Genomic DNA, 17,568 nt, shown 5'->3' on the forward strand with positions numbered 1-17,568 from the left:
TGACTTTGGATCTTGGACCAGCACCAAGCAATCAGTTAAACTAATCAAACTAGACGTTCACCTAATTCGTTCACTGAATCATATCACTATAGAAGCATTGATTTTCAATGGCAAATCTGAACCCAGAATCTGTATGAACCCAGAATCTCTGCAACTGAAACCTTTACAACGAAAGAGCAAAATAACCATATATATGCTGATAAACCTTTGTAAATACAAGCGCAAACACAGAGAGTTTGTCCATGGAAGGACTTATTGGTATCAATTATGAAGACAAATCCATGAAGGTGATCTATAATATCATCATAGCTGGTACCAATAAGTACATACAAAAATAGCAACAAACATAATCATGGGTCAATTAGGCCAAGATTATTCAAGGTTGGAACAACTTATTCCTGCATCTACATTTCCATGAGAGAAGATAATAGGTCTCATCTCCGTCGTAATGATCCGGTGTGGCCTTGAGATTGTTTATCTTGTGGTGGTGTGGAGGAACCACAAGAGTGGCCGTACAAGGCCTGCAACTCATGCACCTGTTAACACACCGCGGCGGGCTCGAACCCAACGCCATCTTCATTTGCTTTTTCAACTGCTGCTCATGATCACCATGCTGATCTCTTGGCAACAATGGCTCACCTACAGAAAGAAAAATCCAGAAAAGAAAGGAAAAAAAGGTTTAGAAATACCAAGGTAGTTTAGCTAACATGTTTTTCACCTAAAATGGGTTACCTGAATTGGAAGAAAGGAATGTGAGACAGACGATGAGCATCATCAGAATGATTCTAGAAGAAGCAGCCATCATTACCAGTCTAGCTAGAAACCTTGAGATCAGCTATGGCTTTGGACCTTTGGTCTTGATGATGATTGATGAGCTTGTGTGGCTTTTGATGAGTAATGAAGTGAATCTAAGACTCACACTAGTTTAATAGGGGGTCTCTGGACTTGAATGCTTCTGGGTTTTTAAGCTTTTCTTTTTGGAACCAACTGTTATTTACTCATTTATATCTATTGACTTGTTGTTTCTATTTAAGTGACAAAATTACAAGTTTTGCTTCATCTTTTTCAATTTAAACTTTGCTGACTTGACTTTTCTTTGCAAACTTGACATTATTGCAGAGGGATTGCTCTCTCTGTACTTTGTCACCGTACATGTTGTGGCTTTTACCTGTTCCATTTGTCCACTTTGCTTTTGTTTTGCTATAAATCACATATGGTCTTCCACTCTTTTCTGCATGATTTGAAGTATCATCTTTGTATCTATACGTGATTGGAATATGCTATACGTACAGCAGCTCAAATCTCGCAGTAAACACTAAGCTTAGATAACGAGCATGATTTACTGTGGTTCGACATTGTCTTGATTGGTATGATTACTATAATTTACTACGATCAATCTATGTTAGTTGATGAGGGAGGGAATTTGTACTTTGGAATATCACCCATGAGGCCATGACTCTTCTTTTAAGAGCCCATGCTTCCAGGACCAACAAGCGGTACCTCTGTCTGTAGAGGAGAGTTGTAGTTTTGTTATTTGTTTTAGTATTACCCTGCCCAAAGAGTGAACGAACAATATGCTCAATCATCGTTACTAATCATATGACACAATAATTAAACACATGGTATACAAATCAATTTGATTTTAGGTTTTAGTGATACATAATATCTTACATGAAAGTAGACCAACAACATTTAAATTCTAGCAATCTAATCTCGTAATATTATAGCATAAGTACATAATCACTATAGCAAAGCAAATCTGAACATGCATTACACTCCCATGTAAAACTACTGCTTTAGTAGATACCTCAGTCACTTTTACATCTGTACTTGATGGGTTATATAAACCACATGTTCATAATCCATACAGTAATTTATTATGTGTATTCTATAATGCATTGATTTAGTTACTTCTAATATCTCACTCTCTCATAATACAGAAATAGTATAGAACACAGCAAGTTATGTGTCAACTGTCATATAAATAGTGCAAGTGTATATGCATTAGCCTATGTATTATATGTGTTACAATCATATGCATATCAAAAATTCTAAATAGCTAAAATCATGTAAACTCTATTTCCATAATCCTATCACAACGTTTTGGTGAGAGATCCCAGTACCTCACTTCATCAGAATTAGCCAGATAAACTGGTACTATCACTTAATTTTTCTAATTAGAGCTAGCTAGAATCTCTCTTTTTCTGGTGAAGATCATAACGATGGTAAGGTTGAAATTGGAGGGGGCAGAGAATCTGTGCCACAGGGACAGTGTAATATGGTTCAGAAAAACCACATGGAAAAGAGAGGACAACATTAGTGGGCTACCAGTCCCCCTTGTAGTCTAGGAGTCTAGGACCTTAGCTTTTGGATAGTGGACATTTGCATAGTGGACATTTGTCACCTTTCATAGAGATATAGGGTAGGGATACTGTTATACATAGGACAAATGGTCATATCATTCATATAACATAATCAACAGTAGCTTAGCCATATATGCATCTCTCACAAGATTCAGAAGAGATGGTTCTGCATTTTCTTTATTCATTTCCATTATCAATCAAATTCAAAGGCCCACTGTTACTGCTGCTTTCACTTGGCATGCAGCAACAGTTGCATCATCCTGACATTTCTCCCACCTCTATCACCGATTCACCGCCCATGTCCTCTCTGTAAATAACATCTGCCTACTCTTTGATACAAGTTTGAGTTTCATCTCATTGCCATCTCACTTCTGCATTTAGTTGCTTTCACCATTATTTCAGGATCTCTTCCAAACCCTACTTGCTATCTGCCTAAACCAACACCCTTGGCCCTGCCATCTCATCTTCTCTACCCCACAGAATTTTCACTTCAGATTTTAGTTTTAATAGAAATTACAGTTGGTTTTCTAAGCTCTCCACTATGAAATTCCACTTCCCCCATCAGTGTCTGTATCAATAATTCAAGAGAAAAGTTCAGCTACCGTCCCCAAACTATTCTGCCAAGGCCAATTTAATACCCGAACTCTTAAAAGTATCAATGTGATACCCAAAGACCTAAATTGGCATCAACGTGATACTTCCGTCCAAAATTTCTGACGGCGTCATTTGTTTGCTGACGTGGCAAGCACGTGGGTAAAAAAAAAGAAGGGCAAAATCGACTTTTTACTCTTTTTTTGTTAATTTTCATTTTTTTTTTTTGAGAAAATTTCAGCTACCGTTCCCAAACTATGGTGCCAAGGTCAATTTGATACCCGAACTCTCAAAAGTATCAATGTGATACCCAAAGACGTATTTTGACATCAACGTGATACTTCCTTCAAAAATCTCTAACGGCGCTATCTGTTTACTGACGTGGCAAGCACGTGGGCCCTTTAAAAAGTGAAATGACCAATTTACCCTTCTTTTTTTTGTTAATTCTTTTTTCTTTTTTTTTTCATTTATTTTTCTTCTTCTTGTTCTTGTTCTTCTGGGATATTGTTCTAGCCAAACCGCCGCAAGCTCCGCTCCTTCTCCTCCACCCATGAATCAAAGAAAAATGGCTTATGCTTCTTCTTCAACCTCAGTCCTCTTCTTCTTCTCTCGCCTCCTCCTCTCTCTCATCTCCTTCCCCTCCGCCCAAACCATCACCAACACTGCCATCATCCTCTCCAATTCCTGCTACAAATTCATGTTCTTCGCACTCAACTCCCAGCGGACGGACCCAAAACCAAAGTTGGGTGACACGATTAACAAAAAAAAAAAAAATCAAATCTTTCTGCACCCAGAAAACTGCTCTGGGCACCCAGAGACTCCCATGTCTTCTTCTCCGCCAAAACCGATTTCCTTCTTCTCCGCCCAACAACTTTCCTCTTTCGGGACAACCAACTGGGAAACTGGTTCGCTGCACACCAAATTCTGGTGAACCTTAGCTCCACCAACCATCTTCTTTCTTCGCAAAGACCATCACCCATTCGCTAATAGAACCTCCGTTCATCAAACGCCCTCCTCCACCGCCATAACCTCAGCGTCATCTTCCTCCACCACCACCGTCATGTCAGTAACAACAGATATCAGATACTCCGATCAAAATCACAATCACAAGGTCAAAGCAACATATAACTATGAATTCATGTATACAAGAACTAAACACAAACCCAACATAAACCAAAAAAGCAAAACCAACCCAGATAGCATTTGAGCACAATTAGATCAAGAAAAAGACTTGGCAGCTGGTACTTGGTACCTTTGGCTTCTCTCACACACTGTCAATTGCTCGATTTGGGTAAATGGGTCATTTCACCTTTTTTTTGGACCCACGTTCTTGCCACGTCAACAACACAAACGGCGCCGTCAGAAATTTTAGACTGAAGTATCACGTTGTTTAGGTCTTTGGGTATCATATTGATACTTTTGAGAGTTCGGGTATCAAATTGGCCTTGGCAGAATAGTTTGGGGACGATAGCTGAATTTTTCTCCAAAAAAAAGAAGGGTAAATGGGTCATTTCACTTCTTTTTTTTTACTCACGTGCTTGCCACGTCAGCAAACAAACGGCGCAGTAAAAATTTTTGGACGGAAGTATCACGTTGATGCTAATTTAGGTCTTTGGGTATCACATTGATAGTTTTGAGAGTTCGGGTATCAAATTGACCTTGGCAGAATAGTTTGGGGACGGTAGCTGAATTTTTCTCATAATTCAATATCATCACCAGCAAAACCATCAAGGTCTAATGTTGCGCATCGCCAGAACTTTTTCTGGCAATGCAACTCTTCTAAGCTTGTGGTAGTACATAAAACAGATTTAATCAGCAATGTCCAATTATGTATTTCATGTATGAGAGAAAAGCAAACCATATTGAGCAAATGACTGATTTCATTACTGGTAATTGCAGAGTACAATTCATAAAGAAAGGAGAAACCTGCATAACTAGGACATTTGGTGGGAAAAACAACAACCCTAAACAAGATTGTCATGGCAGACTAACCGAAATCACTTGCCACCACACCAAAGGCAAAAAGTAAGAGGAACCCAAACTTACAAAAAGCAGAAAGCAACCACACTAGATGCTCCATGGAAGGAAAACAAAGTTCCATAAACATGTGCTAGACCCTAAATGAAAAGAAAGAACACCAATCTCAGACAACAGACTTCCATAAGACTGAAAATAAAAAGAAAGCTTAATCAGACATCCCTCGAGGAATGCAGGACAGAGCTTAAAAACACCAGGTAAAGCAGATGATCCAGCAAGACAAAAGGAGGACCCGGTACGCAAGTGGAAACCTTAAATCAGAGCTTGGTGACTGTATTTCAGGGAACCATGGGCATGGAAGAGGCAGGCCTCACGTTGAATGAGAGGCTAAAAAACAGGCTTTACCATGAAGCCTGCAAAAAGTGGATGATGAAAGTTGCCAAAGTCCCCTGAAAACAACCAAGCCACTGAACTACCAGCAGCGCCACCACGAATGGGCCAAAAATGTTGTAAGCTGAACGTTGCTACCTGTACGAACCGACTGTATGAGCTTTTAGATCTACTTTATGATGAGCCAAACTAGAGTTCTGAGTTCTGGACACCAACTGCATATGCGCTACTCTGCTTCAGCAAATTGGCGAGTTGTTCTGTTCCTGATTAGGCAAGAATATCGCATCTCCATAAGCTCTCTATAAGCAGCTCAACTGATCTGTTGCTAATTGCAGTACAGTGTTGGAGATTCAATCCCAACAGGGTCTTGCCCAATCTTTTCAGGGAAGAGAGGCTCTTGTTTGATACTTTAGAACAACCAGATATGGAGAGCACTTGTAAACTGATCTGCTCAGCACAGGAGAGGACAGCAAGGCCAGAATCCGTGATTCCACTCTTTGTTACATCTAGCTCACGAAGAAACAAGCTGTTGGCTGCGATTGCTGCCAAGCTTGCATCGGTGATCTTCCTGCACCCATCAAGATTCAGAACCTCCAGGGTTTCCCTGTGTAGCCTAGCCATGGCCACAACTACTTCATCTGTCAAATTCAAGCAGCCACTAAGATTCACTTTGACAAGTCCATCCTCCAAGCTCTCTAGAAGTGAGAGAATCCCAGCATCTGTCATTCCATAGAGACCACTCAGGTCTACGTTGCAAAGCTGAGGGCACAGCCTTCCCACCACCGCCAGGCTAGCACTACCAAAACCAGGGCAGTTTCTAATGGACAATGATCGAAGAGATGTGCAAGGAGAGAACATAGGTACTCCTACAACAATATCCCTGATTCCCATGCACTTTACTAGGGTAAGAGACCTCAGCTTTGCTCCACAGTTCGACAGGGCAGCAATAATCCCTGATTGGGTAACCCTGTTACACTCCTCCAGTTGCAGGCTCTCAAGTGATCCTGCGGCTTTGGAAAAAGCAAGCAATCCATTGTCGGATACAAAGCAGCACTTGCGAAGGCACATCTGCTTCAAATTTGTGCAGCCCTTGCCGATGGCTTCAAGACTGACATCTGTAGTTCCTCGGCAGGAAGTGATTGTCAATGAGATCAGACTCTGCAGAGCTTGAGCATTACCCATGACCCAAAAGCCTTTCTCACTGACATTCTGGAGACCAGTGAGAACTAAATTGGTAACAGCCTTGCCATAATGCCCAATTACTGCAAGCGAGAAATCTGTGATATTCAAAGCCTGAAGCTTTACCTTTGTCAGAACAGAAGACGCTGACGATAACAAACTAGATACTCCATGATCCCCAACAAGAATACAGTCCCTGATAGATATGGACTGCAGCTTGGAGCATGACTTTCCAATAGCTTGCAAGCCCTCATTTCCAATCTTGGGACATGACTCAATACTCAAAGCAGTCAAATTTGGGCAGTTCTCTGCAATTGCAATCAAACCTTTGCTGGAAATTGAAGGGCACTGGCAAAGATCAAGCTTCTCCAGCAAAGGGCAGCCTTTAGCTATCTCAATCAAACCTTCATCACCAACAGAAGAGACATTCCACAAAGAAAGAGCCTTGAGAGAAGGGCATCCCCGAGCAACTGCTGACAGGCCAAGGTTGGTAACTCCACGAATTGAATCGCCACCTCGAATTGACAACTTCCCCAGTCCCCCACAGCTACTGGTTCCAACAGCAATAGCAGCAAGTCTGACATCTGTTGCTTTCTTCCCTTCCAAAGATCTTGTAAGGAAACCATCAGCTTCCAGTTCTTGATCCTCATCGCCTGTGGTCAGTTCAGTGTCATCTGATTTGGGGATCTCCTTCTCAGATGGGCGGATGCTGCTTAGGAGCATAAGCCACTTCTTGGAGACAGAGGCACATGCGCTCTTCTCTTTGCCACCATGTAAGCGCCTGAAGATCTCAAAGAGGCATTCCTCAGGAAGAACTTCAATGGAAGCTTTCTTCTCTTGCTCAAAATTGCTCCCTGCAAAGTCAAATTTGGAACTGATGCGAGCCCGCTTGCTAGAAGGGTAATACAAATCTGCATTGGAGCCAAGTGACAACAGGCAGCCCAAATCCATGGGATTTGAGTAGAAAGAGCCCCCAGAGTAGAAATCATCGTCACCTGAAAACACCCAAAGAAAAGAACCGGAAAATTCAGCAAAGATTATCCAGAGCTTTGCTCAAAACATGCAATTAAGCGATTTTAGTCCCCGATCAACATTAAAACAGCTTAACTATTCACCACCAATTAGATCTAAAGGTAATACTTTTACCATTCAATGCATCAATGTATCATTGTTATCCAATCCTGTTGAATTTTTTTCCCTAAAGATCATTGCTTTAAATTTCTCAGCGATCTAATCTCCATAAATCTACACAAAGGCATAGGCTTTTTTACGAAACAATTCAAACACCTCCCATCCAAGGATCAAATTGCTAATATAGAAACCGAGGGCATACATGCATATTGCAGATTATGATCTAGGCATATGTATTTAATATCAAAACCAGACATGGAATCTAGGCATTCTTCAACCAACAGAACACCAAGCAATCAAAGGCTACAGACATATAAATCAACATGAAATGACAACAAAAGACCAAAACATGAACATCAACCTCCCAAAACTAGATCAAGATCAACAAAACTGAATTAACAAAGCCAGAACAATAACACAAAATGAAAAGCAGAACCCAGAAACGCACCACTGTAATTAACGAGGGTAGGCATGAGTGCAGCTTTGTAACAATCGAGGAGAGTCCAAACTGTTCTTGAAGGCAAAAGAGAAGACAGCTGAAGATGTAAAGCGTTGAGATTAGAGTGAAGAGGGTGCAGAGCATTTAAGAAACAACCCTAACGAGTAGGGAAAAAAGATGGAGGAGAAAAAATGGAGGAGAGGAATGGAGGAGGTTGAATGGGATGATGGGGTCTGTGTAGATGGCAAAAGCTTTATATGGGGAAAAGAAATACTAAGGTGTCGCTCTCACATACATCTCCCTACATGCAAATCAAATGCAATGTATTCTTCCCCAAAACCGGTCTTCCCAACCATAACCACCTCCCTTGGCCCCCAAAATACAACCAAACCGGAAACTAGGAAATCTTTTTTTGAATAAACTAGGAAATCTTTTTTTATCTGTTTATTTTAGGATTAAACATAAAATAGAACCCAAAATTTTGGTATGTAATTTCGAACTTACTATATACATATTCATGCAGATCGTCGATTCGATAATGTAATAAATGAGATATCAAACATGACTCGAAGTGTTTGGTAGTTAATTTTTTGTACAGTTACTTAGCATTAAACACGATCATACAAAATTATCAATTTTAACTGTCGGGTAATGTAGTTTATAAGATCAATCTGACGTGAGCCTCGACGTAATTCAAACCGAATATACCTCTAACATCGGCCCAAGTGATCTGATATAGAAATGTCAAAACAATTAGCATTACTTTTGACGATTTGACCAAAGAACGGGACAATATACAATATTCAACATATTATGAATAAATGTTTTAAAAGATCAACATCAATATATGAATGTGAACAGAATTTCTACCAAAATCAAGCGTATGGCATCTAAATTTTTTTCCCCCTATTATGTGAAAAATAAATCTGATGTAATTAACGCTAAATTTCACGGTTTGACCAACGAAACAGATAAAGAATTTTGCATTTTATGAACAAATGTTTTGAAAAGATTAAAAGATAGTATATGAAGGTGAATGAAATTTGTACCAAATCCAGTATATTACATTCAAATTTTTATTTTTTATATGGATTACATATCTAAGGTCGTTAACACCGCATTTAACGGTTTGACCGACAAAACAGACAATATTCATGATTTTGCATCAACAATTAAAAGTTAGAATTAAATTCAGTTTACTCCCCTGAACTTTGGGGTTAAAATCAGATTGGTCCCTCTTTCTGAAAATCAATCTCGATGGTCCCTATACTCTAAAATGACATCACCCAAGTCCAAAATTTGAATTTTGCTCCAAAAGTGACGCCAGCTGATGACTTGGAGCCGACATAGGGTCCCACTTTTCAGCCTTTGACCCTCAGTTTGGATAAAATGTCCAAACTACCCCTTGTTACCCCAAAAACCAGAAAAGTTGCCTCTCTCTCTCTACCCTCACGCTCAACACAGTAGGCTTCTCTCTTCTTCTTCTTCTTCTCCGCCATGAAAGACCCATATACCAACGGCCGCAAAGTCAACATGGAAGCAAGCAAGCAACAGCTACTAATATACACCTTCTTAATCCCAATTTCCTCTAACCCTAATTTCAATTTTTGATCACTTTTGCTTTGTGAATTGTTGATCTTCACCTCTAACACTAATACACACCTTCTTCTTCCTCCTCCTCCTCCTCCTCTGCACAGATGGCCAACTCAGCACTTTTCTCCGATCACGAGATTCCGATGATACCCAACACCTTCTCTTCACTCTCCGGCATCTTCGACTCAGAACCCGAGAGGGATTCCCTTGGTTTCATGGACTTGCTCGGCAACGCGGGGGACTACGCTCCTCTATTTGATTTCGGGACCCAAACGACGCCGTCTAACTCGTTGATGACTATGATGATGCCACCTCAGCAGCAACAATAAACACAAATACAAACACAAGCGCTTCCATCGCCGTCGCCGGTGTCGTCTACAGTGCCGGAGAGTGAGACTAACTCCGAGGCCTTGAACTCTACTGCCAATACTGCTCTTACGACACCTAACTCGTCCTCGTCTAACGAAGCTCATGATCGAGGCGAATAATAATGAGAAGCAAACCACGACAAAAACAACAGATGAGGAAGAAGATGCTGACCAAGATCCGGACAAGACCCAGAAATAGTAAGCTTCATTTCCACGCCTTTCTTTTAATCGACCAAATTTATCGAGTCCGATTCATGATAATGATTATTTGGAGTGTTTGGGTTTTTGATTTTCATGATGGATCTGGTGTAGTTGCTAACCTAGACGACGGGTACAGATGGCGCAAGTACGGCCAACAAGCTGTCAAGAACGGCCCTTCTCCAAGGTTTATGTGTGTGTGATATCGATGGATTGGGATTGGAAGAGGAGGAGAGATCTTCACAATTTGCTTCTGGGTTTGTGTCTGTGAGAGAGACAGAGTTCGAGGAGAGAGAAAGTAAATCTGAAAATCTCTTTCTCTCTCCTCTACCACTGGTTTAGATCAATTTGGGATAGCATTCTTCAATTTTTTTTTTTGGGTGAATTTAGCCCAAAGGTTAGTTTGGAAATTTTGCCTTCTTGGAGGTTGTAAAGCTGAAAAGTGGGACCCTATGTCGGCTCCAAGTCAGCAGCTGACGTCACTTTTGGAGCCAAATTCAAATTTTGGACTCGGATGATATCATTTGAGAGTATAGGGACCATCGAGATTGATTTTCAGAAAGAGGGACTAATCTGATTTTAACCCCAAAGTTCAGGGGAGTAAACTGAATTTAATCCTAAAAGTTAGGGTATGAATGTGAACGAAATTTCTATAAAATTTAGTGTATGGCATTCATGTTTTTCTCCCTTTATGTAAAAACATATCTAACGCAATTTACGCTAGGTTTGACAATGTGACCGTCAAAACAGACAATTTACAACATTCTACATATTCTAAATAAATACTTTAAACAATAAAAAGTTGGTATATGAATATAAAAAAAAATTCTATTAAAAATAATTACGGCATCTGGATAATACGGAGAACTTATTAAACGATTACAATCAATAAATATGATTTACATATGCATAAATTAGAGTATGAATATATATTCAACATACTTTAATATATTTTTAAAATGTAAGTAACCTGTCAAAAATTGGAACAATTTGTAGGTAACCTTTTTTACTCTGCAACCCCTTATTTGATGCATTCTACAACATCTTTTTTAAGAATTGGGGACAAATCCACCAAGAAAAAATGCACTAATTTGACCAACTGTTTATGCTGTGGTGTTTGATTAATTATAATTTAGCCCTTGCTGTTAGACTGTAGTAGAGCTTGGAGATTTTTCTATTCATAATGGAATATATATAGTTAACTATAAGATTCATGCATTGTTTCAAAACTTTGTAACATGTTGTGTCCAATGGTTGGTAGTTTATTTTCCATTCAAATTTAGTCATTTTACAAAGTTGGGTGATCTTTTCCAATGGATTACCAATTATGGTTGGTAATTAAACTTTCATTTACCAAGTTTATAAAAGGTGAATTGATTTGTTAATCTCCATTCATTGAATCGAAACACTGTGGTCCAACAACCCCTTTTCCATACAAATGAGAATCCAGCAAAGGATGGAATTATACCCTCACAAAATGGAAGAAGAATTAAGAAAAGTAGAGCAGTTAGCTTGTCATTGTTTTACTAATAAGATGCAGTTTCATATTACTCAAATGGGAATGAGATAAAAGATTAAATAGGTGATCCTCTTGTCATCAAAAAATAAAATAAAAATAATAGGTGATCCTCTGCCACTAGGGTTTTGACAAAGTGGATGAAAGTGCTCACAGTTGGCTAATATAGATTGCTAGTTAAGGTGAAGCTGTGTGCTTTCCTAGTCTCGATAGAAACAAATGGGTTAGATTAGAGATTCCATCTTTTGTAGCAGCTATACTTTCCTTTCTTAATCAGCTTTCCTAATCAACTTGGTTAACAATGATAACACACAACTAGTGACAGCAAACCAGGGATCACAAGTTTTTCTAAGGGGTCACTTTCTCAATCATCGATATGAATAATTATTTCCAATTTGGGCCAATCTCTACTTTACTTTTGCTTTATTATTTTTCAAGATTAGATTTAAAAGAAATCCGTATTATTACTAACATTGGTTGAAGTTTTTGGGCAGGTTCAATTCATTCATGAATTGAAACCGCGTTTATATAAAATATATAAGACAAGTGGTTGTTAAATTGTGATATCCAGCTGAAACAGAATCAGTCCAATAATTACTTAATTAGTAACTACATAATGACTTGAAAAGGGCGCTAGGAACCATCTCAAGTGCACTATAACTACACACTACGACTAATGAGAGATTAATACTATTTAAAACGAGCTAGGGGCAAAACCACTGCGATCCATGAAGGGTTAATCTTATCATTAACAAAGGGGGTAAATTAACACTAATTAATTACAATTGCCATTTAGCTATTAAATATTTTTGTTATAGTGTTAGAATGTAAGAGTTGACACTGACTATAAAGATAAGAGAGTTTTAGAGAAAGCTACTAACATATCTATAATTTATAAAACTTAGATGTAAGTTACGTAGTTAACTAGAACTATTTAATTAAATTATTTTGACATATTTTTTCAGAGACATTGTTTTATTGTATTGGAAGTTTTCTTCTTGATTTTTCCTCTAGATTGTTAGATGAATTATACAATGACGACTTAATGTTAGTGTGTAAATGTTGAAGGAGTCCAGGAAGTTGCCTGTAATCCAGACCGGCCGTACAAATAATACAAGTCAAAATGCAGACTGTTCTTCTTGAAATTCAGGGTTCAATTCATTCACTTGGAACGAAGAAGTGGTCAAAATTTGTTTCCTATAACGGTCACAGCAGAGAGTCGGATTCACACAATGCATGTGTGTATATATATACAAAGCATCTTATATCGACGTATATAATATGATATGTTTTGGTAGGCTAGAAAGAATTTTAAACACGGTTTAGGAGAGGCAAAGGTACTCAAGTGTCATACTCCCATTTGGGTTCTCTTCTCCTGGACAAAGCATAGTGGTGTGACTAGTGAGGATATGTGCATGAATTTGCATTTTTCAAAGATAATACTAATCTTTTAATTATGTAGGTCCAATGCATTTTTCAAAGATAACATTAATCTTTTAATTATGTAGGCTCAAAATATCAACATTTTAGACTTAATTGGTGGGTTAGGGTTTTGAAAATAATGTGGGTTACAATCGATGGATCGCTTTCAAAAACCTCTAGAGGCTACAAGAATTAGCTTTTCCGTGTGGGTTTTCATTTCTTTGCTTTTTCTATAATTGCAAGTCACTATATTTCTTTTGGTTCAAGACTACGCCAAGCTACCGACCATTTCCTTCTCTTCATATTGTTCAATGTCCACCGTCCACGGACCTTTTTTTTTTTTTCTTCTTCTGAATTCTTGTGGTTTACATTTTTTGTTTTGTTTTCGTTCAATATCCATTTTTTTTTTCTTTTTTTTTGAAACGTTCAATATCCATTTCTTATTTTCTTGTAACTTGGTTAACGTCTGTTGTATATATACTGGAAGCCATTAGCTTACCTCATCATTCTATATTGACACAAGGTAGGTTTTTTGTAAGTGACACAAGGTAGGTTAGGGCATCCATTACAATATCAACTGATCCTCTTATTCTTATCTATTATATATTTATTTGGTTTTTTTTTTAAGGGGTTTAGTATTCTTATCTATTTAGTGTTTATTATATATTTGAAAGTACCACGTGGTGAATTAGCACTCCTAATCAATCATCAATTCATCACGTACTGTGGAGTGTGGATGGTGTCACTCGACGCTCCTTTCATGTCAGTGTTGGAGACTTGGTGTCACAAACCTAATTATTGATCCGACCTATTTCTATGTTGTACGTCGATATACTATTTATGAATTTAAAAGTAAACTACTCAATTCCATCAAAGCTAATTGACAGTGTGCTTGAAAGCTGATGTTCTATGCAGCAAACATATAATGTCATCAAAAAATGGAGCCAACGTATGAACACGCAGCAACTATATAAACTTTGTTTTAAATTTTTTGCCCCTGAGTTTAAATTGTTCGGTAAAGATCAATGTAGACCAACAGCACTACACAGGACCTTACGGTAAAAGACAACTTACAAAATGGCCTTTCTCATTTTCGCTCAAAAGTATTGTCGCTAAAAAACAATAAAGATAACAGGGGAGTAGTATAAACCATTTATTGGTGGAAGATGAACATTGTACCTACCGGTACTAGGGTTGATAGCAATTAAAGAATAAGTTGGCCACTGGAATTCAAGAGGGTCATCTACAGCCATGCATAGACAGCTGAATGCCTGAAAGCCAACCAGAACAAAATCAACTACAGTTAATAAGGCTTATCTAATCCACTTTATCCTTTCTTATTAGTTTCAGGGAATTTCTGACCTTAAAGTTTTGGTCCAATATGCCCATTCTATACATTGAATCTCAATTTCGCTGAAATCATAAGAAGCATGCAAGCAAGGTATTATAAACAAGAGCGAGAGAAAAAAAAACGGTGATTTTATATGTTTTGAGTTGAAAATATATTACTCATGATTCCCATCCCGTGCATAGGTCAAATCAGACATGCGTCTGAGCAACTTGCTACTTTTGTTTTTTAGTTAATTTATAAGAGCATAAGAGGATTGCTGACAATATAATTGCTAGTATAACACTATTTTCTAGTTGGTGCATGTTAGAATACATAAGTATTTTGGGATTCAGGCCTTATGTTCTCTGATTATTTGTATTCTGCAGTTTTATTAATCGAGACTTGAGGACAGCCACCCCTACCTTTATTTCAAAAAAAAAAAAAGTTCGGATTGCGGTTTACATAAACGATCAAACTTGTTGGCTCTAGCCGTAGTCGTCTAGTTAAAATAATTAACAAAAAGCGAGTTAAAATAATTAACTAAAAGCGGACTATATATTTATCGATTTCAGCCTAAATGTGAAAGCGATAATTTTGCAGATTATATACTTATTGATTTAATCAATGTGATAATTTTGCATGTCTGCACAATGCTTAGAGTCCGCTACAAATTCATGTTTTGTCACAAAGAAATAACAATTATTGAATGAATACATAATTGAATTTTATGTTTCCAAAGCAAGTATGATAGGTACGTTAAAAGGTGCATGCATGAATTTGTTTCTTACTTTTAGGTCCAAATTTGATTAATGTGCATTCATTCATTCGTTCATGGATATGATCATATGAATTGGCTGCTGGCATGAGAAGTATGATAATATGGTCCTATTGGTAGTGCTAGCCAAGTATGGGTTGGAGACTGAAAACGTGACCAGAACAGAAACATGCAAATTGTAAGGCTAGAAACATTTGGATCCCTCCTTGCTTCGACTTTATGCATGTTACATATTGTTCTGGTAAATTACACAGAAAATAAGGGCATCCATGGAATTCCGTACAAGAAAACAACTTCGGAAATTTCAACGACATTATTCAAATCCCTGAATGTGCATCTTCCACGAAAATTAGAAAAAAGAAAGTACACGGTGCATGCACCTCTTTTTTACTTTATTCATTGTTCTATGCCCTAACGGGTAACTAGGGTTTTCACACTTTTATCTTTTTGTAAAAGAGAGTACGAATTCACGTACCCTCGTACGTACTGTCTGGTTTTTCTTGGAATGCATATAGAAACCCTAATATACAAAACAGCTTTACGTAACCACCAAGTGGTTTACTGGATGTTCCAATTAAATTATAAGAGCTAGAGTGTGATCGATTCGATGATGATCAAGTTGAGCTATTCTAATCTGAGATTAGAATTAAACCAACGAGGCAAGTCGCTTTAAATTAAACCCTATGAGTTGGTAGCAGTGCTCTCAAAGACAAGTATGCCAGCTATGAGTGAATTACAGTGTGCCAATCAAGATGTTTTTGAGAAAACCAATCAAGATGTTTTCCAAACAGAAAGTTGTTAATCTTCGGGATAGCTACAAACCCAACTTGGATGCTTAGCTTTTTCCACGAAAAGGTTCATGTTAATCTAATTAGAGTGGTATGGCACTATGGCATGTCATGATATTAGACATAATGCATCTAATTTAAGAAAAATAATCGAAATATATTAGTCCAAATATATAGTCAAATTAATCTTGGTTAAATTAATTTGTTGAACCTAGAATTTTTTCCGAGATCTTAATTGAGTCTCTGCATATAGTCTTGGTCTTGGATAATTTCTTGTTTAATTTCCACCTTTTTCTTTATTTATTTAGTCATAAGAGACTTTGCCTAAATCTAATAATCTATGATGACTTCAAACTTATGACCTGGAAATACAAGCATTGTTTATAGTTATACTTACCAATTTGCATTTTGATAATTGATCCATCAAGTTGTAGCTAGCTTTTTTGTAATGTCCCGAAACATTCATTGCATGGGGAATAAATATATATATCAAAGTTGCGTAGATCAATGTTCGTGAGGAAGATGGTCTCACATTTAAAAAGCTAAGCTTTTGGAAACTATATACACATACAGGAGTAGTTGAAGGGATAAAAGGCATTTGCTTGTGAGTTGAACTGGAGTATGTTCGGTCATCAAATATGAGGTTCAATAAGAAATAAATTTGTTAGTAGAATTGTTGGTTTGTTTGAAATATTCAGAAGACTAAATAACCTCCAATTTGGTGGATTTTTTTGTAGAAATGAATTTTTAATGATGATATAAAAAACGAACGGTGGTTTTGATCGTCAGATACTCAGATCATATTTAAAATTACATATAAAATTATTTCATGATTTAAGCTAAAAATTTGAACAAGGAGACAAACATATATGTGTGTGTACGCGCCTGTGTGGGGAATAAATTAATTTTCAAAGTTTTCTCAGTGAACACCTAGTGGAGGGAGCATAGAAGATTTTGTAACCATAATAAACGAGTGGCATGCAAGTTGCCACTTGGTGCATGTTAACTTGTTTTTTCTGTCTCAATCTGGTTTCGATCTGGAAAATATTGTAGGTGGTATCGTACTGAACTACTATAGCTAGCTTGTTGTAATGCAATTGCTTAATTTGGCAGTATTTATTGTTGAGCAGATAGTATTAATTGCATCATAATCATATCATTCATGCATGTATGTAGCTTCTTTTACTGATTTATATACAAATGAATTTGCCACTTGTGATTTCATAAGTGAAGATATGTGTCACTTCAGTCTGGGTATAGATGCCTGATTAGTTTGTCTGCTCCTGTAATTGGTTCCCGCACTATTAGATTTTTGGATTTTGTGTAAAGCTCTAGTTTTCTGTCAAACTGGAAGGGTTTTGAATGAGCTATATTGCATTATTGCCATTGGCTTTACTTGTATTCTGTGTACTAACCATTTATGATAACATTTCATAACTTCAGAAACGAATAAAAAAGAGAAGGGAAAAAGAAAAGGAAAGGAAGTGATGGATACAAGTATCGTATAC

At 37.6% G+C, this 17,568-nt stretch overlaps 2 protein-coding genes across 2 annotated transcripts; both read right to left on the reverse strand.

Annotated features, from left to right (window-relative positions):
- Positions 1-121: 121 nt before the first annotated feature.
- LOC133710240 (EPIDERMAL PATTERNING FACTOR-like protein 8) lies at positions 122-1,007 on the reverse strand. Its single transcript, XM_062136265.1, has 2 exons — positions 733-1,007; positions 122-639 (listed from the first exon to the last, which is right to left on the reverse strand). The coding sequence occupies exons 1-2, from the start codon at positions 803-805 to the stop codon at positions 377-379; spliced, it is 336 nt and encodes a 111-aa protein (XP_061992249.1). The 5' UTR covers positions 806-1,007; the 3' UTR covers positions 122-376.
- Positions 1,008-4,816: 3,809 nt separating this feature from the next.
- On the reverse strand, positions 4,817-8,308 carry LOC133710255 (EIN3-binding F-box protein 1-like). The gene is made up of 2 exons (XM_062136282.1): positions 8,080-8,308; positions 4,817-7,495 (listed from the first exon to the last, which is right to left on the reverse strand). The coding sequence occupies exons 1-2, from the start codon at positions 8,102-8,104 to the stop codon at positions 5,589-5,591; spliced, it is 1,932 nt and encodes a 643-aa protein (XP_061992266.1). The 5' UTR covers positions 8,105-8,308; the 3' UTR covers positions 4,817-5,588.
- Positions 8,309-17,568: the final 9,260 nt, after the last annotated feature.

The sequence above is a fragment of the Rosa rugosa genome, chromosome 1 (genome assembly GCF_958449725.1).
Source record: "Rosa rugosa chromosome 1, drRosRugo1.1, whole genome shotgun sequence".
NCBI lineage: Eukaryota > Viridiplantae > Streptophyta > Magnoliopsida > Rosales > Rosaceae > Rosa > Rosa rugosa.

Excerpts from the sequence above, each read along its gene's own strand:
- LOC133710255 (XM_062136282.1), bottom strand. The coding sequence starts at position 8,104 with ATGCCTACCCTCGTTAATTACAGTG. Across the intron at positions 7,496-8,079 it reads TACCCTCGTTAATTACAGTG|GTGACGATGATTTCTACTCT; the intron begins GTGCGTTTCTGG and ends GGGTGTTTTCAG.
- LOC133710240 (XM_062136265.1), bottom strand. The coding sequence starts at position 805 with ATGATGGCTGCTTCTTCTAGAATCATTCTGATGATGCTCATCGTCTGT. Across the intron at positions 640-732 it reads ATTCCTTTCTTCCAATTCAG|GTGAGCCATTGTTGCCAAGA; the intron begins GTAACCCATTTT and ends TTCTTTCTGTAG.